The sequence below is a fragment of the Biomphalaria glabrata genome, chromosome 9, assembly GCF_947242115.1.
Source record: "Biomphalaria glabrata chromosome 9, xgBioGlab47.1, whole genome shotgun sequence".
Classification (NCBI taxonomy): domain Eukaryota; kingdom Metazoa; phylum Mollusca; class Gastropoda; family Planorbidae; genus Biomphalaria; species Biomphalaria glabrata.
The window spans coordinates 2465077-2491324 of record NC_074719.1 but is presented as its reverse complement, the minus strand read 5'-3'; the positions used below and the strand labels follow the sequence as shown (position 1 = coordinate 2491324).

The window sequence follows — 26248 nt, the reverse complement described above, 5'->3', positions numbered from 1 at the left end:
TGCACAAATTGGAAGACAAATTTCCATACGGACAATCAAGATTATTATTATTATTAATTGCTCAGAATGAGAGAAGTGTTCCGTTGCGGATATAATTTAGGAACTACTGAACTGGACATTTGTAGTTAAAAAATAAGTTTTTTTTAATCCACAAAAACCTATGACGTTTGGCATTCAAGCTGCCCTCTATCTCAGTGACGCCATGCATCTGTTTACGCCATCAAGGCTGTGAACGTTTGGGCACCGCGCTGCAACGTTTAATTTTAGAAAATGCACATCAAAGTGCAGACTGGTGGAAAGTCTGTTACTGTGTAATAGTCTTGGTGATGTCATTATTTTTAGCACATATTAGAATCTTGAGTGTCAATCAAATTTTTTTAAAAAACGTTATGAGCTTGTTATCTCGCCTCCTTTGCTAGACGTGTTGTGTTCAGAATATCTTTCCCATTTCTTACCGAGACCCAATTCTTATATGACTCCAGTGACACAATACTTCTTCATTCTAAATGGCAGTCTTGCGATAGAGAAATGCCAGACACCATGCCCAATTGTACAGTTATTTGTCATTGTTGGTGTAGTATAATCCTAATGTACAGTCTTTTTTTCTTCTTCTAACCAGCTTGTGGAGGACCACACTTAATTGTTGGGTTAGATTCAAATGTATTGTATCGGACTATCTGTGGTCTGAATATTCCCCTTCGCTGCCCCACCTTTCTTACAATCATCCGCCATTTTTTTTAAAGGGAGATAACCTTGTATTCAGTATGTTCCAAGTGTTCCAGCAGTGAAGACACTGTGATAACCCAAGTTCACTGCCCCTGTCTTGGTGGTTGTGTAAGATTAGGAAATGATTAACCCTTTGGTTTCAATCTCCTGGGCCCGTGAACAGTGAGTGTCACAGCTCGTAGGACGTGCACCTTTGTGGGTCTCATTCTTCAGACCTCCCTTAAAACAGTTCATTCCCTGGTTGATTAAGGAACGGTCCTGCAATTTCCCTTTCAAAACCTGGTCCCTGACGCAAACGGTAGATAATAAGAGCGCTCAATGTTGGAGGCGTGTCCGATTGAGCGGGGGTAATTTTCTAATGGAGACTTAGAGGAGAGATCACTGCCTGCCACTTTCACGCCTGTCACACCGATGTGAATAAGGGGATGTAATTTATAACACCTTTAGTCTACCGTTTAAAAAAAAAGTGTAACTTAAAGGATTTTAGTCTTCAAGGAACTGATACAATAAAATAAAGTTGTATTTTTTTAAAAACAAATTCTTTTTCTGAATTTAAGATAATCAATTACACAGCTGTGAATTTTTTACTTAGAAGTGTGTCCTAATCGACATTAGCACCGACTGACTCTTCATTATCTGTAGATACTAATAAAATCATATTTGAATTTACATCATTCTCCACTACAACAACTTCAACAACTCTCTATAATTTTGAAGTATTCGTCACTAGATGGTGGTGTAGGCGTTTAATTAATTATTTATGAGGTGTAGGAAAACATAAGCGTAGAGCAGGAACTACTTTCAGTCGTTCATTCAGTTCCATTTCAACAAACTCAGTTGATCAGCTGTCTCTAGGACACATATAAAAAATATCTATGGGGGCAGATATGTTTCTGTGCCCGACGGTTATCTAGGTCTTGATGTGGCCAGCACCACGACCATGGCCTTTACTGCCCCAATGTTATGTCCGGTACAAATCGAGACCCCCCTCGGTTCGGAAACCAAGTGTTTGGCCGTTCGACCACCTTTCTAGGACACACATACTTGATACTTCATCAGAAAAAAAAAAATACTTTGTACATCATCATAACGTCGTCTAAAACTTCACAATACAAAATACAATAAACCTAATCCAAAGTGACAGTGCTTATCCATTCACTTTCACCTATCCCTAGAGTCAGTTGAACCGTTGGGGGCACCACCCTTGATCTGAAGACCGTCTTTCTCCACTCCTTTCTTTTTGCCTTTCTCTTTTAATGTCAGGCCCTTCCATTCTTTTATCAATCTATGTAGTCGTCCCATCGCGTCCTCTGCCTGCCTCACCTTCTTTCTCCTGGTAGTATCAATAACTACAGTCTTTTCTTTACATTGAAATTAGAAAGCCTTCAGGAGAGAAGACTCAAAACTAAAGTAGCCATTATACATAAAACACTGAACCATAATCTTCAAATACAAAAACAAAATTTAATAAAATACTCAGACACAAAGATAATGTCACATTCCTCGTCCCATTTGCTAGGACAAATTTGTACAAATACTCCTTCTTCCCTAGTGCTATTAGAGCATGGAATGGGTTGCCTGAGCTAGCCAGGAAACCCAGTGACTTGGCAGAATTTAAGTCATTGGATAATATGCATGACTGAATGCATGACACGTAGGACGTAATCATATTCTTTTTTGAAGTAACGTCTAAATTATATAAGATAAGATTCTGACAGTAATAGATCCTGACATGATCATATATCTAAAAAAAAACATTTCGCTGATTTCATGGTTTAATTTATAATTGAATGATTTTCAATAACACTAAAGACTGTGTTACTGGGGACATTTCTTACATCATTGAAGACTGATTTTTTTTCAGGATTTTTAATACGCCCCTGAGTCCACCCAACTCTAGTGAGTACCTGACATTAGTTGGGGAAAGTAAAGGCGGTTGGTCGTTGTGCTAGCCACAGTACACCCTCGTTGACTGTCGGCCACAGAAATAGATAGCCTTCACATCATCTGCCCTATAGATCGCATGGCCTGAAAGGTGTATTTCACTTTTCACGAATGTATAATTGATGTTGTTTATTGCTTGCCATTCTATCTGGTCCATGCACTTTCGGCATTCGTAGTGAGTGTACAACTTTATTCTTGTCACAGACCTTGTTTTTCTACGGTATCACTTTTTGCTAAAAACAAACATTAACAAAAGTAACATCTCTGGATCAACGTACATGCATAGAACTATAGATGTCTACGTACCTCATTCTTATATTAAAACATACATTTTGTCCGGTGTTATTTACCTGTTGTTGTTTTTTTACGCACTCTTCCTTATTACTGTACTATTCCAGCACCCAGTGCCAATGATTAACTCTTTCTCTCCCAATTGACGATGCCAACGTTGATTTGAACTCATTAAACTTAATTGATTTTGGATTTTAAAAAAACATAGTCCTGTATAAAGAGCATGCTTTCTTCTACAATTTAATACCAAATATAACATTTTCTGATACCAAACAAAATAGTTATTGAAGTTTTAATCATAACAGGATAGTGAAATACAAATGAGCAAAATGGATAATGTTATCGAAATAAGTAAAATAATTACGGAGAGAAAGAGTTAATTGTATCACTCTGAGTTTGTACATGGTATATTTCAAAACGACAATTAATAAATATGTTTCACACATATAGATGACACATACAAACATTCTTGACATATCTCTCCCCTCGTTTATATGCTCACAAATTGTATTCCCTCCCCTGCTCTATTAATAGAGTATCAGTTCTCTTCCCAGTTTATTGCGTCTCATAACATCACTGGCCTACACTGTAACTGAACTCGGACACGTAGTTAACTCCGCCATTAAGTGCCTGACGTAAGGGTGCCACTTGTGGCCCCGAACAAGCCTTCCCTTGTTGCAGGCTCGTCTCCTGCCATATTGTGTCTGCCCGACCCCGGGAGATGCTCATCGTTATACTGTCTGGAGTGTTAGGCTCGCATCGAAATCTGCGACTCACGGTTGGGGCCCCGGTCGTGACTGGGGTCCTACTCGCGGTTGGGGACCCCTCCAACCCAGACAACAATGGCCCATTTATAACACATGAAGACCTAGACGAGATTTGCGTCAAGTGTTTTTAGAATCGAATTTTAAGTACATTTGCTCTCCAGTGTTATATAAGCCTAAGTATTATTACATAATGAAGGACATAATGAAGGACATAATGAAGGACATATTTGTTGACCTGACCTGTTGAGTGAACTTAAATCTTCGACTCAACACTGGAGCTAAAGCTCTGTTACGATCTTACACAAAAAAAAAAATAAAAACTTTGTTTCAACAATCTCCATCCTATACGGCATATCAGTGCTAATTTTGTTCACTGATCTATATAATCTAAACGTAACAATTAAGATGGTGGTATTTTATTACCAGTTTAAAAATAAAACTTCAAATTATATTTAAAAAATTACGCTCAGTGGTGTAGATTAGTTAGATCTTTTTTAATTCACTCTCCGGTGTCTCTTGGTATAAAAGCGTTATTTATTTTAAAAAGTAACATTTAAAACTATACTGTTCATTTATCTTATAGTGATAAATTACAAGACGCTCCTTCTTAGCAAGAGATAATTGCGTCCCACGCGTATCTATATGTCAATCTAGTTGTGCATGGTAAGTCATTGTTTTTCCTGCCTGATTCAGGCAACCCATTTTATGCTCTAAAGACAGCAGGGAAGTTTTTGAAAACAATTTATTTAAACCTTTATATTTAAACCAGATTTTGAAGTTTTTTCTTCTTAGCGCATTAACTTTCTCAACGTTTCATCGAGTTGTTCCCCTTTGTCTATGTCCATCTTTATCATCATTATCTTGTTTGTATTCTTTACGTTTGTGAATTTTTCTGTTAAAGATTTGATTTCATCGTAGGAGCATGTTTAACTGAAACACAATTCAGTTTTTTATGAAGAGTTATAAATTACACCCCTGTGATCTGTGTGGATATAACAAGGTCACATACAGTGGTTCTATAGTACTAAGACTACACATACAGTGGTTCTATAGTACTGAGACTACACATACAGTGGTTCTTTAGTACTTAGACTACACATACAGTGGTTCTATAGTATTAAGACTACACATACAGTGGTTCTATAGTACTAAGACTACACATACAGTGGTTCTATAGCACTAAGACTACACATACAGTGGTTCTATAGCACTAAGACTACACATACATTGGTTCTATAGTATTAAGACTACACATACAGTGGTTTTATAGTACTAAGACTACACATACAGTGGTTCTATAGCACTAAGACTACACATACAGTGGTTCTATAGTACTAAGACTACACATACAGTGGTTCTATAGCACTAAGACTACACATACAGTGGTTCTATAGTACTAAGACTACACATACAGTGGTTCTATAGCACTAAGACTACACATACAGTGGTTCTATAGCACTAAGACTACACATACAGTGGTTCTATAATACTAAGACTACACATACAGTGGTTCTATAACACTAAGACTACACATACAGTGGTTCTATAACACTAAGACTACACATACAGTGGTTCTATAACACTAAGACTACACATACAGTGGTTCTATAGCACTAAGACTACACATACAGTGGTTCTATAGCACTAAGACTACACATACAGTGGTTCTATAGCACTAAGACTACACATACAGTGGTTCTATAGTACTAAGACTACACATACAGTGGTTCTATAGTACTAAGACTAAGATTGCTTTATTGATCTTAATTGGAAGATTGTTATTACATTGACTCTTTTTTCATTTTAAAACAACGTTCCATACATAACCACTAAAGAGTTGAATCGAAGTATAGACCAAGGGTATATAAGATGGTACGGGGCTTAAGTCAGTGGCTCAACAGTCGTAGTTTTCCGCACCTCCGCTGGAGATGATAAAATAGCAAAGAGCCCTGCCCCCCCCCCCCCGTCCTCCAGAACTGATAATGTCCTGTAGACTTCATAGTAATAGAGTCTTGGAGGCCGTGGGCTTAGTAGAAGACTGGAGTGTTGGAGATTCTAGATAGATCCACTGGATGGGCTATTCGGGTTGACAGGAAACGTCCACTTGCTTAGTTTCTGAAACATAGACCTTGGGTCGAAAGAAAGTATGTGTGTGTGTAGATATATGTGTGGGGAAGGGGAGACCACTGCCAGGCCAGACAGGCGAAACAAAATGTAAAGTGGGAAAAAAAAGGTTATAGGGAAAAGAAATATGCTAAGAATTATCAGACTAACCGCGTACACACACAAAAAAAAAAAAAAGATAAAAACTTTTTTTTTCCTCGGCCCCACTTCTTCACCTGTGTTTTAACCTCCCCCGCCCCCCTCCCTCTTTTTTATGCTCCTACACCGGCATGCTTAGGTCTGGCGGTTTTCTGCCTTACATTCAAAACTTAAGCGAGAACATTTTTTTCTTCTTCTTTTCTATATTGCTAAAATATGAGCAGTGCTGCCGCTAAGCATTTAATTTTTTTTTTTTATTTCTGTTGTGTTTAACTCTTTGTGTTCTGAAGTTCTTTTCTGGGTGGAGGATTTACTTGTGTGTAGACTTGGATGTAAAAACGAAAAATAACTGGTTCATTTCTGAAGTAGTTTGTTAGAAACGGTAAAAGCAAGGAGTGTGATGTCAGTTCGAAGTAAAAACATTCTAGTCCTTGTTTCAATGTGGGCAGACGACAATGGAAGATACACTTTGATATTCGCAGCATGGAGTCTTCCTTTTTCACTGATGTAGTCATGTAAGTTGTTTACCTCAGAGGAAAGAGTATGTCTTGAGTTCAGTCCATTTACCAGTATCACTAACCTATATAAGAGATGTAAAGCGCTTGGCGTCGGCCAAGGCTGGGAATTAGAATATGTTTTTTTTTTTTAATTTAAAGGACGACCCAGAGTCTTAAACTCATAAAGGTACCTGACGTTAGTTGGGCTAAGTAAAAGCGGATGGTCGTTGCTCTGACTGCATGACACCCTCGTTAACTCGGCCAAAAGAAACCTTCACGTCATCTTCCACATATAAACATGTAAAACATTTTACAAAACATAGATTGCATGGTTTTAAAGTGATTTGTTTGTTTGTTGTTTTTTTTTCATGTTTCGGATGTTCCTACAGAGTTGAAGACAATTACTTCCTAGTCCAAACCTCCCATCAGGACGACGTGGGATGGGAGCGGGCAGGGTTTGAACCCTGGACCATCGATAAATCTGAACGACACTCCAGCGCGCAAACCGCACGACCAGGCAGCCATCCATTTTTCGGGACGTACTAGAATCAACACAGCTTTCATTGGTACCTGACATTAGTTGGGAAAAATTGTGTAGCCCTATTGTCGTGACGCAATGCAAAGACAGGCCGAATAAAAAAAAGTTTCATTTCAGTTTCCTGTAAAATAAACTACGGCTCTAGTAATATGTTTACTATGGGTGCACCCATTCGACACAAGTAAAATGGTACAAAACCTGGAAACAATACTTAATCTCATTTTTTTTTAAATTCAGATACACATTCCTGTACTTGACCTCCAAGTGAATGACCATTCAAGGTGTGTCTAATGTTGTTTAACCTGGTCTATTTTCAACAGCCGTGTACGTATAAGGGATGTGTTGGGGGGGGATGACTTTGAACCTTTATCATTGAACTTAAAGTCAACTCATATGAAAGGACAACATGGGAAAGAGGGTAATTAGGGACACTAATGATAGTTTAAGGCCCCAAGATATAGAGATCCAATATTTCATCCTTCCTCAACCTACATCTGTTTGGCTGTGTTCAATTCCTTTTGTCAAAATGGTGCTAGGGTTACACATTATTTTGTCTTGGTCTTTAATTTTTGTATAAACTTTCATTTAGGATTGTATCTAGACAGAACGTGTTTAGCGTTGAAATATAATACCGGTACTAAGTTTATATAGGCTTCGATACAAGGGACATTCTATTCAGCGTACAGTTTCTTGCGCGGTGATAACAGAAAGCTGGGACAGAAGATTAATAGTAGAAAATAACTATTTCAGACAAAAAATAGCTGTAACCTGCTTCTACTTCCACTCACCGCGTAAGGCTAGTACTTCGATCCTGCATATTGTTCTGTGTCATTTTCTCCCACTCATCTGACTATTTATGAGTCTATTTGAGAATTTCATCTATGTAAATAACAAAATATAAATACTTAGCTTTTTGGTGGAAATAGTGATATACTAGGTTATTAATTTTTAAAGTTATATGGTTATTTTGTATTTGCAGTGTGTGTGCACTTCGAAGCACTGCAGGCCTGCATGTTTCTGGGCTATTACGTTCGTAGCTAGATATTTGTAACATTTGAGTTGGCAACACTGAAGTTTTATTTTAGCGTCCTTGGCATTGTTCAGTTGATCGTAAAACTCTCCAGTAATGATGCCAACACACTTTTATATTGTTAAAAATAGCATCTTAAACGTGACCATAAGTTTACCTTTACTTACCCCTTAGTCTGTGGGACCGTCGGGGCACCACGCAAGATTTGTCAACCGTTTTTCTCCATTCCTCTCTTTTGCCTTGGATCCTCTTTCATTGGCAGGCCCGTCCACTCTTTGATGTTGTCTTCCCATCGATTTCTCTGTCTGCCTCTTCTTCTTCTTCTTTTTTCTTGGTAACCATGACTACACCGCTTATATCCAATCACTCCGTCTGGTTGGAATGTTGTACACATTATTTCCCCTACTTTCCATTAACTCTTTCTCTCCAAACTGACGATACCAGCGTTGATTCCACCAGAATGTGGTAAATAATTACGGAGAGAAAGAGTTAAACTTATCACAAATTAAAGGGCATTATTGTCGCTGACAAGACACAAATCGATGGGGAAAAAATCAGTTAATTAATTAGTAGCAATTAATTAACTGTTGTTTTATAGAGAGACAAAAAAGGCTTGGGTAAGGGGAGATAACTCTTATGTAGAGAATTCTATCGTTTGCTAAAATTTCTTTTTATCAAAAAAAAAAAAACAAAAAAAAAACTCTTACTTTATAAGTCAGTGGATAGCTTAATGGCTAACATGTCGGCCTTAGACCGTTAAGGCTCGAGCTCGAATTGAGACTCTCGAGCGAATTTAAACAAAAAATATTGTTTTTGAAAAGGCAGCATAGAAACCTTCTCCCAGATACCACCCCCCCGCCCCAGATGCCTTCTACCCCAAGCATGAAAGTGGCGTTGAAGAAGAACGATTCATAAAAATATTTCTACAAATCTTTTATAGGAAAATGTATTATTGCTATTCTAGATCTACTACAAAAATGAATGACAAAAAATGAATGACATGATTGATTCCTTAAAAAATTCATCCCATTTCACTCAATATACGATTTATTGTTTAAAAAAGTTTGATTTTTTAAAAATATTTTACTTGTTTTAAATGTAGATGTTAATTATGATCTAGGTTCACAGTCAGCAATAAACAAACAACAACCAATAGTGTCATGGCGGAGAATGATACTTTATTATATTGAACGCGTGCACCTTTGCGCACCATATCAACATTCCCTTTTCTTTAAAAAAAAAATAAAAAAAATAAAACATTTCGGGGAGTATCATAGAAAAAAAATAAAACAAAACCACAACATAAACAACTAAACATAACATACATGTATACGCTTCAATCAATATGAAACATATCACATTTAAAAATCAACATTCAATAGTTCATTAAGACACATAGTCATTGAATCTTGTCGGTTTCTTCAACTGATCCCTTGGTCGCAGGGAATGATGAGTTGATGAGAGGCGAACGTGTTGATCCTGAGTTCTATTGTCCTGTATGTTGTTATCAGTATCGGGAAATATATCTTCTTCTGTTTCTCTGTTCGGGTTAATATGTACTCTGTTTCTTTGGTACACTGCACCATTGTCACCTCGAATAATGTAAGCTCTCTGATTGACTTGAGACTGGATTCTTCCACGTCTCCATGTAGGGTCATTAGGAGATTGGAAATAGACCATCTGTCCAGTTTTCAGCTGACTTAAATTTCTTGACCTCTTATCATAAGATGTTTTTACACTCATGTGACGTTTTTCTTTCCTTCTCATAATGTTCTCTTGACATGTAGAAATCTTAATGTTACTCCTTTTGTTTGGTATCAGTGTTCGAGTCATCCGACCAAAAAACATCTGAACTGGGCTTAGATTTGTGTCTTGCCTTGGAGTATTTCTAAATTCCAGAAGAGCTTCATAAGCATCTGACTTTGATTCTCTAGATTTCTTCATTATGTTCTTCAAAATTTTAACTGCTGACTCAGCCTTTCCATTGGATTGATGGTGTCCTGGAGAAGATTTCAAATGAGTCACTCCCCATTCCATCATAAATTTGGAAAAATATTCCGATGTGAACTGAGGTCCGCTATCAGATATACAAACTTTGGGCACCCCATATCTTGCAAATAAAACTTTCAGTTTCTTTATAATTGCGTGTGTTGTTGTCAACTGCATGTTTTCTACCTCTATGAAATTTGAATAATAGTCCACTTTGGCTAGATATTGTTGGTCACACATTTGAAATAAATCAATTCCAATCTTGTCCCACGGATTAGAACCTATTTCGTGCTGTATTAATTCTTCTCTCTGATTTGCTGGTTTATTTTTCTGACAAATGTAGCATGAGTTGGCTATTTCCTGTATTCGAGCTGATAATCCAGGCCAGAAAACTGTTTCTTTTGCTCTTCTTTTCATTGAGTCTACTCCCAGATGTGCTGCATGGAGTTTTTCTTCTATTTCCTTGCGAAGTGATATCGGTATGATTATTTGTTCTCCTTTCAACAGGAGTCCGTCTTCGTATGTTAACATGTCTCTAAGTGAAAAATATTGTTTGAGTTCAGGTAAACTATTATGTTTGTCTGGCCACCCATTTAGGATATACTGAATAAGTGTTTGCAATGTTCTATCTTTCTCTGTCTCGATTCTGACTTTCTCCAGCACTGCATCTGGTATTGCCAGTCCCACTGTATTGACACAAACATCAGGGATATCACTCTTTTCCTCTGATGGGTATCAGCTATGAACAAATTTTTGCCTTTGACATATTGAAACTGGATATCGTAACGATAAAGACGCATCATTAGACTTTGTAGCCTTCTCGGAGCAGAACTGAGTGGTTTTTGAAGGATGTTTTCCAGTGGTTTATGGTCATTCTGAACTATAACTGTCCTGCCATACGTATACTGGTCAAAACGTTCCAAACCAACAACCACTGCTAACAATTCTTTTTCAATCTGTGCCCAGCTTTTCTGAGTATCAGTTAATGATCTAGAAGCATATGCTATTGGACTGCCATCTTGTAATAACGCTGCTCCTAACCCATTTTGGCTACTATCTGCTTGTAATGTAAGCTCTTTGTTAGGGTCAAAATATATCAATGTGCCATGAGTCGATATTTTCTGTTTTATCTTGTTGAAAGCTCGTGTGCATTGATCAGACCAAACAAATGGTGTGTTCTTTCTGACCAACTCTGTTATGGGCTGTAAATCTGTCGACAAGTCTGGAACAAATCTTGCAAGATATTGAACCATGCCACAGAATCTTCGGACTGATGAACTATCTTTTGGAGCATTCAAACTCAAAATCGCAGATACTTTGTTCGGGTCTGGTTTTATTCCTGCTTCTGTAATAATATGACCCAAAAAATTAATTTCAGCTGTTCTAAAAACAGACTTTTCATGGTTCAGTTTAATCTTCTTTTCTTGACATCTCTTCATCAGCTCTCTTAGGTTAATATCATGATTTCTGAGTGCTTCTTCTTTCGTTCTTCCTCTTCCTACCACTATAATATCATCAACGTAATTGAAACAGCCTTTCAGTCCTTCTAGTGCTAGATTTAATCGTCTCTGAAAAATTTCTGAACTCACTTTCAGTCCAAATGGTAATCGTTTCCATTTGTATCTACCAAAAGGGGTTATCATTGCTGTCAAATTAGATGACGCTGTGTCTAGTCTGACATGCCAGAAAGCTTCTTGCACATCCAATTTGCTGAATATTTTGGCATCGTTCAAATCTGCCAATATGTCATCTAAAGTAGCAAGATTATAGAATTCCCTTAGTAAAACTTTATTCAGGGCTTGTGGATCTATGCAGATCCTAATTTTTCCATTAGCTTTTTCCACAATTGCCATCTGACTCACCCACTCTGTAGGCTCTATCACTGGTTCTATGATTCCTCTCTGCACTAGGGTCTTTAACTCCTCCTTAACTCTTTCTTGTAAAGCAATAGGGATCTTTCTACACGGCAGAACCTTGGGCTTAATGCTGCTATCAATCTTTAAAGACACTTCTCCTAAGTCACCCAAATCACCAGTAAACTTTGGACTACAGTCTTCTTCTTGGTTATTCACTACTGATGCTATGAACCTATCTTTATTGACTTTGATTAACTTCATTCTTGTTAAAGTTTCATGACCTAGAAGGCATGCTAGATTATTTGGTACAACTATATATTCCACCTCAAATGTTTCGTTAGTTTTCTCATTTCTCGTCGTTAGAGTGGCTTTCCCTAAGGGTCTCATTTCAGTCTTATTCCACATTAGTAATCTTTGCGTTGCCTTTTCTATCTGATTCTTATTTACGTATTTTTCCTGGATGGTATTTACATCAGCTCCACTATCTATTTGAAACCTTACACGGTGACCATTTACTGTCATAACTGCTGTCATCCTTTTCGTTTTGTGTTTCTCCAAAGACATCACCCATTCATTTTTTACCATCATGACATCATCTCTTGTGTCCGACTGTATCTGTCTTTCATCGTTAGACATATCATCTGACACCTGCTGAATTTTCTTTTTGCACATTACAGCAAAATGATGTCTCCCCTTGCATGCTAGGCACATTTTACCCCATGCAGGGCACTTTTCTTTAATGTATTCGTGAATCTTTCCACAATACCTGCATTTACCTTTCTGAATGTTTGTTCTTGAAGGTGTTGATACTTTCTCAATGATTGGAGGGTCGGCTTGCATTTGTCTCAACTGTTTGTTGGCGGTCTCGTAGGCCCTGCAAATGTCTCTGCACCTTTCCAATGTGAGACTACTATCTTGTAGCAATTTCATTTTGAGGCATTCATGTCTAATACCAAGAACTACTCTGTCTCTAATCAAGCTATCTTCCAGGCGTTCAAAACAACACGTTTTTGCTAGTCTTCTCAGATTTGTTATGTACTTTTCAATGTCCTCGCCTTCTTGCTGTTCACTAGTATTGAACACATAGCGCTCATAAGTTTCATTCGTTTTTCCAATGGAAAAACTTTCAAATTTGTTCACTATTTCTTCCATCTTTCTTTCTTTTCCCTTCTCAATTTCAAGACCTTCATATATGTCCATCGCTTTTGTCCCTATAATTGTTAGAAAGGTGGCCACTCTGACCTCCTCTGATTCTTCCGACAATTTAGTGGCTAACTCATAGTTTCGCCAGCTCCGGTGAAACTTTTGCCAATTAGCGGCCATGTTTCCTTCTACCTCGAGCGGCTCGGGTACAGGAAGGAAATTTCTAGCTGCCATTGCACGGCGTAGCCTTGAATTGTTGCCTATTAATTATTGCAAACAATAAACCTTTATATACTTATTAATGATTACCTCTGATCATTAATATACCGCTGCCACCATGTTAATTATGATCTAGGTTCACAGTCAGCAATAAACAAACAACAACCAATAGTGTCATGGCGGAGAATGATACTTTATTATATTGAACGCGTGCACCTTTGCGCACCATATCAACAGTAGATCTAAAAGTTTGTGGTTATCAAGATGAACAAACGACAGCCCGTCTTTCTTTTTCTCTCTTTTTTCCCCCCCCTAAATGTCCCCATTCTTTCTGTACGCATTCTAGTGACCTATTATGGTGTAAAGTTCTTGACTTTTGACCCGGAACCAGTCACCTGTAAAGGTTGATGGACTCCCGCTGTGCTTTCTGAATTGAACAATTAGTAGCTCCAACAGCAGTGTGTATGTGAGTGTGTGTGTATGTAAGTGAGTGTGCGGGCTTGTTTTGACAGCGGCCTCAAAGTTGATGATTTGGCTTTGATCCTTAATATTTGCACAAAAAGTTAAATTGATTTTTTTTAACAACTCGTAACATTTGTTGTGCGCCTTTCAAACCCCTCCAGTCGGCCTACAATCGGATATATTCTTTTTTAAATTTATTAGACATGCTTCACATAAATAGGCCTTTAAAATGTGCACAAATAGTTTCATGGCACGGCGCGAACTAGGATGCCGGAGGGGGTATTTTGATACAATACAATGCGCTTGCAAAAGTTATTTTAAAACACTTCATTTTGGGGTGTTTCGCGAGTGGTGTTTTTGTTCTGTCTGGGTATCAATTCTATTTCGACATTTTTTGTTTATAATTATATTCACACTTCTTGTTAAAAATGCGATGTCTGTTTAAAAAGAGCACAGAGCCCTGTCCATTACGTATTGCACTACTTTACATAAACTGAATCACTTGTTTTGTTTTTTTTTTAAACACTATTGCTCCTTTATGAAGCTGAAAAATCCTGGTTAAGCGCACGATGATGATAAATGTACTCAGAGTGTATGGCAACATTATAAAAAAAAACAACAACAGCATTCTAGACTAGAATACTGGATCTAGATAGGCTATATGGTATAGAAGATTCTACTTTGGTGGTAGATAGATTCAGACGGTGCGCAAATTGTTCCTAAACGTCTATTTCTTTCATCAACTTTGTGTTGAATGTATGCGGGAATACCCGCTGACGTATGTATGTTCAAGATAGAGACTAGACTTCCGGACCAAATACGGTTTAAAGAAGATTATATTTATTTTAAAAAAGGATGACGGTCAAAGCAGAGTTTACCCCGTGTGGCCAGTCTGCTAGTAATTCCTTTCCCAAAACTGATAGGAAAATCGTTGGAGCCGTTTTTGAGATCCGTGTCCAGGTTGTTGTTTTTTTTTGTCCCATGAAGAATTTGTAAGCTGATAAGAGGAATTTTTTTTTGTTACTGTTAGTCTGTTTTGACGATTTTCTATTATTAACAAAATACAATGTATTTGTTGACGAAGTCATTTTGACTTTAAAAATAATGTATAGTCTTCTAGGAATTTTTTTTTCAATTGATCAAAAAATAAATAAAAAATTTTGGCATTTTTTTCTACTTGAGGCGAATCTAAAACTGGAGAAATATAAAAAATATATATCTTTAAAAAAACAACAAGAGAATCAACCGCTTAATCACTGCAATTTCTCGCAATACTGTTAGATTTATTTCCCCATTTTTATTGAAAGCAAAATTAATTAATTAGCTACAATTCTCCCACTTCCCATTCTCGGATCGAGCTGAAACTTTGCTCAATTATTCATTGTTCCTTACAAAGTATCAATCAATCAAAAATTAAATAAAAATAATTAATTAGCGCCGGTGGCTCAGTACTAAAGCGTTTTTCTTCCGAACTGTGGGTCCTGGGGTTGAATCCTGGTGAAGACTGGTATTTTTACTTTGGGATCTTTAGAGTCCACCTAGATCTAATGAGCACCTGACATTAGTTAGGGAGTTAGGCCGTTTTGGTCGTTGTGCTGGCCACACGACACCCATGTTAACCGTGGGCCACAGAAACATCATGTGTCCTAAAGATCACAAGGTCTGAAAAGGGAACTTAACATTTTAAAAAAATAATTTAGTTAAATCGTACAATACTGATATATATGGTTATAAATATGCAGTTCTTCCCCTTAGATAGGCTTTGTTAATTAAAAATTAAAAATATTTTACTTGTTTTAAATTTAGGATATAATTTAACCTTCTCGCCATTTTTTCTATTCTGAAACCTAATCTTTCGTTTTTCACTCAATCTTTAGCTCACACTTTTCAGCTTCAGTCTCCAGCCGTCTATTCCTATCCGAGCCTAAACACTCATAGATCATACACTAACCAGCAGAGCGCGGCAAATTAAAAATCTCTGTGGATTTTTCAATGTCAGCAACAGCTTGTAGGGAGCATTCTTTATTCAGCGCCCCCGCCGTGGTGAGCCAATAAAACCTGATGTTAAACCCGGAATGGCTCATTAGAACAATGACTTATCTGATGTTTGTGGGTGACTCAAGAGACTGCGCTCATCAGTCACTTTGACCGCCGATCACTTGACCTCCCCCCCCCCCCCCCACTCCTCCCCGCACTCGTCATGTTCAATCTTCTTGAGTTCTCTCTTATAAGTGGATCTTTCGTCCCCTCCCTCGGGTAAAGACAAATCACTCGTGGCCATCTCGGTGAGAAGAAGTGTACCCTCTAAGGAGATGTAGGCCACCTACTTTATTCTTATGAATTATTGGCTGAGCTTTTAATGTTTGAATTTTTTTTTCAGCGCCATTTTTTCGGGTGCATCAATTAATGGGGACACTCGCTGATTCAAGGAAATATGTTTTTGCGTTATACGTTCAAATAAATTGGGGATTTTCACTTTGTTTACATTTTGAATTTTAAAATCCTGTTTAAAATTAAAATACAGCTAGAGAGGAAACGCCGAGAAAGCGATATGACGAAACGGAGTGACGATATAATGGGACCTAAAGAAAAACGGAAGAAAATAAAAAGGCGAATCTTGAGAGAGATTTAGAAATACCGAAACAAAATTATCAATTTCATAGACGCCATTTTGAAAGATTATTGTTGACCATTAAATAATAAAAAGTATAATTATAATACAAGATAGGAGAATGAGATTAAAAGTTTGATTCTACGGCGCTGTAAAGTGGACACAAATTATTAGATCTAAAATGTTTCTCTTAATTACTTTTCTGTACACCGAGTACACCAACAGGGCTTGCTAGTTAGGGATATACCTCCATATATGAAAATCTCCAATAGAAGCTTGCTACATGTAAAACAATCCTTTGGCCTGTAATTGTTTTCACAAAGCTTATATCAGCTCAACTCTGTCCGTCTGTCACATGTAAAAAGCATGAACACGTCGTTTCTCCCACGTTCATTCTCGGATCAAGCTAAAACTTTGCACAATTTGTTTTGGCGGAGAAAATACATGAATAAAAAATAAACTAATTAGTCACTTAATTTTTTTGTTTTTAAAACCAACAAGGGAGATTAGTATTCACATGTAGGCTAAATATGTAAGGTTTTGTCCCCTTAGATAATTGTACGCGTTATTTCTCCCTCACCCGTTCTCGGATCAAGTTGAAACTTTAAACAATTAATTATTGTACTTAACAAAACATGAGCCAATTTTTAAAAAATGAACCAATTAGTCAATTAATTAATGGTAATTATATTTTTTGTTTTGCATTGAAAAACGGAAATAACTTCGTTATTCTTGAGAGACATAGTTATAAGTGAGGAGTTCTTTCCCTTAGAAAAGTTTTTTTTCCCCGTAGCTTGCTACTGCTCTTTATTAAGTACGAACGTAATTTCCTTCGGAAACTCTCCACTGTTCATTGGTTTCCAGTTGTTCTCTTCTGTCTGATTCCCACTCCTCCTCGTTTGTCTATGATAGTCTGCCTTTATGACGGTATCACCATCTTGAGGATTTCCTCCCCGGCAACTACAAAAGACACACGCGGAGACATCCGTCAGACTTGCATCACGTGATCACGTGCAGCGGCCACTCGCCGGACATCGGGCTGGAACTATTAGCGGTCTAGCGAGACTAAATATGTCATAGATCGTTGATGGATGCAGAGAGCAGATATTCCCAAACGGCGCAATATCAAAAGCATACGTCCGAACGTGCAATATTGATGGTAAATTTAATTGGATCCGTTTAGACCGAAGCTAGTCTTAATAGCCTTACAGAGAGTTCATGAGAAATTCCGACAAATTTTGAAATTAAGCGTAGTAATGGCTCCTAGTGATATAGAAAGGCTTGCTCCATGTTTGTTGGTATTTGTGTCTGGAAAAAATGGAATAAAACAGCTGAATGCATTTGTGAATTTAAAAAATGTAATTTAAAAAAACACACACAAAAGTTGAACATTGATGGATGGAGAAGTGTATGTGTGCTGGTCATTCACTGGCTACATTATCTGTCTTAGCTCGTCCCCTTGTCCCCCGTCGCCGTTTTTGTTGTCCCCACTTTTCTGATTCTTGCTCCCCCCTCCCCTCTTAACGTGAATACTGTATAAAACAATAAAACACGATCTGACCGCTGGCTACAAGAGAATCATTAATGAATCTCTTGACATCCATAATCTCAGAAGGACTCTTGTCATTTCTGGCCGTAGCTGGACAAACGCCGCTGCCTGTCAGCTGTCAGTGAGTAGATAGCCTGCGGTCAGTTTACGAATAGTTGACTCGGGAGACCACAGTGGTCCTTGTGACATCAGGTCAAGAGTAAAGTATGTGATGGAGAAAGTAACTGGCCTGAAACACGTGATACGTTTCCTCGCTTGACCACACCACCCATTTGATAATTAAACAAACTATATATTTTCAGATCAGTTTATACGTAAAATCTGTATACCGTTTCATTTGGACCCCCCCCCTCTCCCCGGAGTTAGTTTGGTACTATTTAAAGAGAGTCCAAACTCATTTATCTAACATTTATGTTCAAAGACATACAAAGAAACACACACACGCTAGCTTTTAATTTAGTTATATGTCTATGTTTGTGTGTTCGTGTTTAAACATTATGATCAGCCAATGCATTTAAAGTATTTTTGTGTGAATCTAACCAACGTTTGGACTTTTAGCATCGCACATCAGGACTGTTGTAGGTGAAATGGTCACCCGTGAACTTATGCTAGTGGGCTATTTAAGAGTTTTAGCTACTCTTAGTAATCTAGTCATTAATCTTCGGACTCGAAGACAAGCCTTATTATATAGTCTCACTTTTTTTCTTTAATTAGATACCATGCAGTATAAACAGACCTTTATACATAAGCTATACCTAAACTTTACTCTATATTTTCAACAACTAAATTCAGGAGCGCCCTAAGAATCCCGAAATTCAAAATCCTAGTCTTCATGAGATTCGAAACCAGGACACCAGGTTCGGAAGCCAAGTGCTTAACCACTCAACCACCGTGCCCCCCTTATTCTTAACATCATCAGCCCTAAAGATCGCAAGGTCTTTCGTATTCCTCATTTTTCTGAAGCTGTTTCTTCCTCTCTATCTCTTATACAATGAATGTGCTTAATATCGGTCGCCGCGTGTTTGCATATTATGCACACAGTTTTTGTGTCGGCATGGCTCGAGAATGAATCCATCGATTATTGCAGGTTTTATTTTTTTTTTATATCTGCTCCCAATTTCCTGTCTTCGCACAAAGCCAAGTAATAAATATCTGTCTGCGATGTTAACTCTCCAGCTGCACTCAGTTCACTCGATGTGAAATTATCAGCTTATATACGAGCGCTGCAGTAAACCCTTTATTTTGTACGCGTGGGGAGTCCGGCCCAGGGTGTAGCTTTCATTCCCTAATACCTAGTGGCTCTCAACAAATTTCTCAGCGGGAGTACCATTGTTATTCTTTTATGGGGGGATTAAAACAAATTGGACAGAGTAGTGAGCCTTGAAACGAGTTGAACGCAGTTGTCATGGCGACATAGTGTCGGCCATTTCTCGACACTATACTGTGATGGTGGGTTGATAGAAGCATAATTTATCTACTTTTCTACCTCTCTAACACACCCCCCCCCCCACCTCCAAATCTCTCAAATATTCAGTTTATTCGAAAGGCGAGTACATAGCTGCGTACTGAAAGGACTCTTATACAAACTAGCTATGCTCTAAAATGATACGTAATAGCAGCCTATAAATACAAACAGAAGTACTCTTGATGAAAGGTAACAGCACACTGATACAATCTTGGGAACAACGTCTCGTAGTGTCGAAATAGTGCCGATGTGTCAAATAAAGAAATAACCCGAAGAATAAAATTTTTATTTATAATGACTAATCTCATTTGTTAACTAGTAGTTTCTAGTACGATCCAAAGACATAGTATATAATCTGTGTTTTTATTCGAATAGCTGCATTCGTATGTCGACAGAGAAAAAAAAACCGGAATGTCCCAGTGCACGCTGTCTCTAGTGAAGGAGATACTAATGAGTGATGATGACCTTGTTGTCAGACTGACCTGCTCCTTGGCTTATCAATCTTCATTTATCTCCGGCTCTCTGGGCTCAAGTCATAACACCTTGGCCGGTAGCATCGCGTACAATTCTTTTCAGATGTCACTGCGCTGTTTGATGTTATCTGGTGTGGGTACCTGTGTTGAGGGTGCTCTAGGCGCTCTCTAACTTGGCCAGATAACACACAGAAACACGATCTAGATTAAAATTTAATTTACGGAAAACAGTTATGAATACATTTTCCCCCCATCAGGATTTGGCTCAAATGACGGGAGACAGTATCGACGTCTTCTTCAAGCATACATAAATAGCGAAAACGTCACAGCTATTGTTACATTATGTATGCCCTAGAATTGCGTCATCGGGTCATGATGGCTAGGAAAGAGTGAATTCTCAGATGAAAAGAATGCACTGTTAGATTTAGTAATAACGTTAGAGTAGATATGCAGAATGCGTCTTTAGAGTGTTTTGTTAGTAGCATTGGGAATCTCAATAATAGACACAGTAGTTGTTGCCTAGCGTATACACACAATCAAGTTGTATAGAAATAGCTGCCTGGTGGGGGTGATGTGTGCTCTGGACTGTCATCACGATAGCCCCCGTGCTCAAACCCAGCTCGCTTCCATTCCCTGCCGCTGTACAAGAGTTTTGTGCTAGAACAGGGGTTCTCAACCTTTGGGTCGCGACCCCCTTCAGGTTGGGGGGTCGATTGACGATTTGCCAGGGGTCGCCTAAGACTATCGAAAATATGGATTGTTTTTGTCTATTCTTCTATTGCTGTATGTGTGTGTGGAGGGGGGGGGTCGCGGCAGAGTGAGGGATCGTAAAAAGGGGTCGCCGAGCTTAAAAGGTTGAGAGCCGCTGTGCTAGAACGTTATATATCTTCATTTCTGAAGAGCGTTCGAAACGTTTAAAGCAAGCAAATACAAATATGTATACAATCAACAATTTAGTAACCTTTGATACAAATAAGTAGGACAGGTGAAGAGTGAGACCGAGCGGGGAGGTTACCTTGATTGAAAACTTTTTTTTTTTTTTTATTGCCTATAATTATTATAAAGTCTGATATCGAGAAAATGTTTAAATATATATATTTATTGCCTAGTCGACACTCTGACTCTTTGAACTGAATTCAGAACAATTCGATTAACGCCTTGAATGATTGGTAGATGATGATCATGTGATGTTTTATTTCTCACCCCGGACTCGTCAATGTTGTTATTTAGCGCGAAGTCAATGGCTTGAAGTACAAAGCGCCATCTTCTGGCTTGATTGGCTGTGCATAGAGTATGACGTAGCGTCCATTCCTGGAATAGTAAAGGCAACATCAATATTTAAGACCGACTCAAACAGACCCGAGAACTGACTTTGTCAAAATGAAGTCAACAGAGTCAACTTTAAAGTCAACACTCTCCGTTACCCTTTCTGTTATCTCATTTTCAGGGCGACACTTCTCGAGAAGACCAAGGGAAGATAATCTGTGCTCTCAGTGGCCAGGGGGACAACCGTTGACACCTAAAATTGTTTGGGAAGGGGACATAACAGACATAAGGTCTGATAGTGTTAACAGGCTTCAACGGTTTTGAAACGGGAATACAAAGGAAAAAAAAGTCAAGCGTTTTGTTCTCGTCTCAAGTCTTGTAAGACACCTAAGTGGATTTAGTTCGCTCCTGGAAGTGCGGCAATGGCGTGACCAAAGTAAACAACGAAGGGGCTGATTTTGGCGCCCCAGCTAACGGGAAATAACCCTACTCAATGTAAACATTCGTCATGGGGGATACAGCGAGGTTGTCGGTAGATCTAGGTTTTAAATAAACACCATTCTTGTGTTATGATGAGCATGCAATACAGATGTTATATATAGGACTAGCATTAACTTTAACTAAGACTGCTTAATTGATCCTTACGGAAATTTTTTGTGATTACAAGGACTCTTTTCTCATATAAAGACAACACAACAGAAAAATACACATAAATACAACAGACAACATAAAGAGTTCATTCAGCGACTACACACAGGTATCTTGGTGCATTTCATGTTCCCTGATCAATGGAATAGATGCATAGTAACATAGGCATGTAATCATCATGTTGGTCCAACTTATCTGATTGTCAGTAGGAAAAAATTATTGCTATAATATATAATAGTAAAGAAGGATAAAGTCATGGAATCATTTTGTAACCAAGTAGTTTAGAATATAAAAACTCTCTATACCTCATTGAAATGCAAGAGTAGCATTGTTGTATAGTATTTGGTAAGAACTCTTTATTAGGTCAAGGGAATAGAACTTTTAAAAACTGTTTCATTCGCCTCTGTTGGTATCACAGATCAGGAATACTAACGGATGCTTTATTTATAAATATTGTACTGACATCATGCACAATGTATCACAATGCTTCATCCCTCCTTAAACATACAATTTAGAGATTTTGTTTATGTGTGTTTACCTTAAACGTGATTTCATTTGATCTCAATGGTAGAGATATTCCATGAGTCTACGGAACAGAAGAATTCCAATTCACCATTCTTGTATGATTATAGGTGTGGTGGCCAAGTGGTAGAGCGCTTGGTTTTCGAATCTCGCTGGAGACTAGGATTCTTAATTTTGTTTTTTAAGGGCGTTCCAAGTCCATCCAACTCTATTGGGTACCTGAAATTAGTTGGGGAAGTTAAAGCGGTTGGTCGTTGTGCTGGTCGTTAACCGTCGGCCATAGAAACAGATAACCTGCCCTATAGATCACAAGTTCTGAAAGGGTTAATTTTAATTTTATTCGTGTATGAAACTGTCAGACTATTCACGTTCACATTTTGTTTTAACTTTCACGTTTCTTTCTTGTGTTTCAGTTCTGTCATGGAGAATTGTTTAAAACGCCGAGACCTGGATAGTGGCAGTGAGTTGGAGGACACTGAAGGCAGCGAACTGGACAATGACATGGATTCCGGAGAGCGAAAGGATCTCTTAGTATCTCCATCAGAGGAGAGCGGCCAGTACCAGCCTGAGTACGATAGCGGTCTGATAAGTCCTTACAAGCGCTTGAGAGTAGAGGATCTCGCCCACACGTCAGCAGAGTCTCACATTGGTGAGGAGGAGGCACACAGTTTGTTGAGATCCATCGACGGTTGTGACATCTCCTGGTCAAAATTCACGGGGGCGACGTCAGTGGAAGACTTTGGTCAGAGTACAAACAATAATTCAAACTCACCTACTATATCCTCCCTTGAAACCCGGAAGGACACAACGCCGAGACGTCAGCTTGTCAAAAGAGGCACCAGCATTGACGAAGCTTTACTGGCTGATTCTCGAGAGCGTGAGTTTCCTCTTCCTCCAGCCATAGACAAAAGACAAACTTCCACACACACTAGAGAACTGGACTCTCTTCTGTTAGCTTCCTATCATCCAGACTTCCAGACTCTAGAGTCCAGACATATCTCTTATCAATCACGATGTAACAGTCCTGTGGTCTCAACTCAAACTCTGTCAGTCTCCAGACAAAACAGTGGCTCCAACACTCAAGATTCATTTGACTTGTTGGAGATACACGCTGAGGAAGAGCCCACTGATAGTCCCAGTGATGCCATCTATGAAGAAATGCCAGAGAAAGAAGCTTCTGATCCAACTTCTGTAAAAACTGAGGCATCCAGTGCGGGCTCATTGGCATGCACCAAGTTAACACAGTTGGAAAACTTAAAGTCGGTGGGTATCAGCACTCAGGGTCTTCCCATCAGAGTCTCTCCTCTTCCTGTAGCAAGCAGTCTTGCCTCAACATTGTCGTCCAGCTCCCAAAGGGAGACGCTCAGTGACGGTGTATCCGCTGTGTATGACACCGTGGACTCTGAGCCAGAAGGAACAGCCTGGCCAAAACTAATGCTGGATGGAGGTTTAAGCTCAGGTCTTCCTAAGCCTGCAACATCTTCAGGTGTTAGTACCAAGGAAATGCAAGAACTCAAACCCATTCCAAACTCAGGATCCCAATTGTTTTCAAGGTGAGATACAATGCACACCGTATGAAGTACACAATGATAAGATATTCTATCTCTTGTGCTGTCTCTTCTTGTTCAGCTTGATTTCTTAAAAGTGTACACACATTTTAGCATAAAACAACAAAACAGTATTATATATTTTTGTTTTGCCTATTCTTTATTGCAGAAATATCTGATTGCCTTGTTAAACTATATATTTAATTAGGTACTTTAAATAAGGCATTGTTGAATTCATTTAATAGTAGGAACTTAATAGACTATTGAAAGCACAACCTTATATCTAATTATTTGTACCTATAAAGCGTATTTTCTATTTCTAGTTTGAGATCGTTATCAGGAGATGGACATGCTAATAGAGAAATGAACTTGGAGTTGAATCAATTCTCCCAGGCCCATGGGACCAAGTCTCTATCCTGGGATGACATCTGCCAACAGTACCAGCAGCATCTGCAGTATCAGTTTACTACAGAGAGCCAGCCGTACACCACGCCACAGGACTACCAGCTACCACAACAGTATATTATGCCCATTCCACCAGCAGGTCCAACTTCCCTGGACATGGCCCAGTCTGCAGGCACCAGGGAGATGCTTAGCTATTTGGGCTATCACTCTAAGAACAGGCACAGCTCCCAGAGATCTCTAAAGAGCTGCAGCTCCCAGGAGAGTGGCCGTCATCAGAAATCCACCAACTCCAGGTCCTCCCAGGAAAGTATTGAGCGCACTGAGAAATCCTACCCCAGTAGCCTGGTCATCTCGGACCACACATCCAAGAAAGCTTTTCTTCAAAGTCCAGGTAATGACCAGAAAATGTTTTGATGTGAGAATGTAGAAATCATTGTGATTTGAATGTAACAATAATACCGTTATATGACTCATTGTGCCGTTATATGACTCATTGTGCCGAGAGTGACTATGTGACAGATCACAGGTCTGTACGACGTGGCAACAGGCTATTGGTCTAAACTGCCCACATGCTGTGACGTTGCTGGTCAGTGCTCGGGCCTTCTATAACGATTGGTTTCGAACCGTTGGGGCACCACACATGATCTGTCGACCGTTCTCCATTCCTCTCTGTCTTTCGACTTGACTAGAATCGCTTTCACTGACAAGCCCGTCCATTTTTTTTTATGTTGTCATCCTATCGCTTTCTCTGTCTGCCTCTTCTTCTTTTTCCTGGTACTGTTCCCTGCAGGAAGAACCTCGTGAGATACCCATACAGTTTAAGTTTTCGATTTCTGACTGAGGTCTATAAGTTTTATGTTGAATATATTCAGAAAGATACTTTAAAAAAAAAACTTTCTGAACAATAAAAGTGGCTGTTGTGTTTCTAGAGAGAAAGAATGAATCAATTTTTTACTTTCTGTAGGGGAGAGAGATGAAGTGAAAGTCATGCTATGACATAATCCACATTTGCGCTCTTTGTAATGTTGGCAAGTTTGGTCAAAAGTCCCGAGTTCCACTCGAGTTTCTCCTCACCAAGAAGTTTTGGTTCGTGTGCACCTTCCGTCCATTATTTCTCTTTGGAATTCAATGTCAATTATTTCTCTTTTGGAATTCAGTGTTACTGTAGTGCCAGATGTCATTGCGTGTAAAATGTCACACTTTTGGTTGTCTGACATTTAAAATGGCGGCTACCTTTACAAGGTCAATGACGCCACAGGTTGAAATGGTACATGGCAGGAATCCTCACCCAGAGCCCGAGCGGGAACTATCGGGTCCCAGTCAATTAAATTAAAATCGGTATAACATGGTCGAATTTCGGTCAGTTAAACATGGTGCGAGGCTTTTGTTTTCAGTTGCCATGGTTACACTTCTTGTTCCTCTTCCATTCATTGAACGCCGGGAGCCTGCAGCGTTACAGCTAGTATTGTTTTGTGCACCGTAGTTGTTTCCCCTGACTGACAGCGACCTTACGAGATATCTGGTCAGGATGGCTTGTGACGTTTCTAAAATGAAAAAAAAACCGAGGTGTTTTATAGATGCTAAGCGGACAGGGGAAGGGGCAGTAGCTAAAGCAGTATATTATGGAAACTGAAACATGTCCCCGATCACCTGAGTCAGATCTAGCCCCTGGGCTGACTACATTCAGAGCCTGTCAGAGCTGTGATGGGGTGGCGTATCGTTGAGCTGATCTATGTTCATGACACGAGGCATGTGGTCATTGCAGGGTGTATCTGATAAATAAGACATTTATAATGGGATCGCTGAGATGTACACGTCAATGAAGACGTTATGGACGTATCTTGCTTCAAAAGTCAATTTGATTTCATGTTTGCAAAGTTATCCTCCTACATGCCATCATTTTCTGAACTCTAAAACATCAACAGGATTTCATTTACAAAGCTAGAAGTAGCAAATATTAAGTGATCGTTTAGTCAATTCATTGGATTGTGGAATTACTAGCTATATTTTTTTTTACCCGACTTTGCTTTGCTTTTTT

General features: G+C 38.8%; 1 protein-coding gene across 2 annotated transcripts in view; it reads left to right on the top strand.

Moving 5' to 3' along the window:
- Window positions 1-26248, top strand: part of LOC106061993 (uncharacterized) — an 83916-nt gene that overhangs the window by 12019 nt on the left and 45649 nt on the right. The window contains exons 1-3 of one of the 2 annotated variants that reach the window (XM_056040536.1): window positions 6149-6505; window positions 22672-23811; window positions 24129-24601. In XM_056040536.1, coding sequence (XP_055896511.1) covers window positions 6474-6505; window positions 22672-23811; window positions 24129-24601 — 1645 coding nt within the window. In that variant the 5' untranslated portion in view covers window positions 6149-6473. Of the gene's footprint in view, window positions 1-6148; window positions 6506-22671; window positions 23812-24128; window positions 24602-26248 lie in introns of those variants that run through there. The other variant, XM_056040537.1, reaches the window with a different exon arrangement.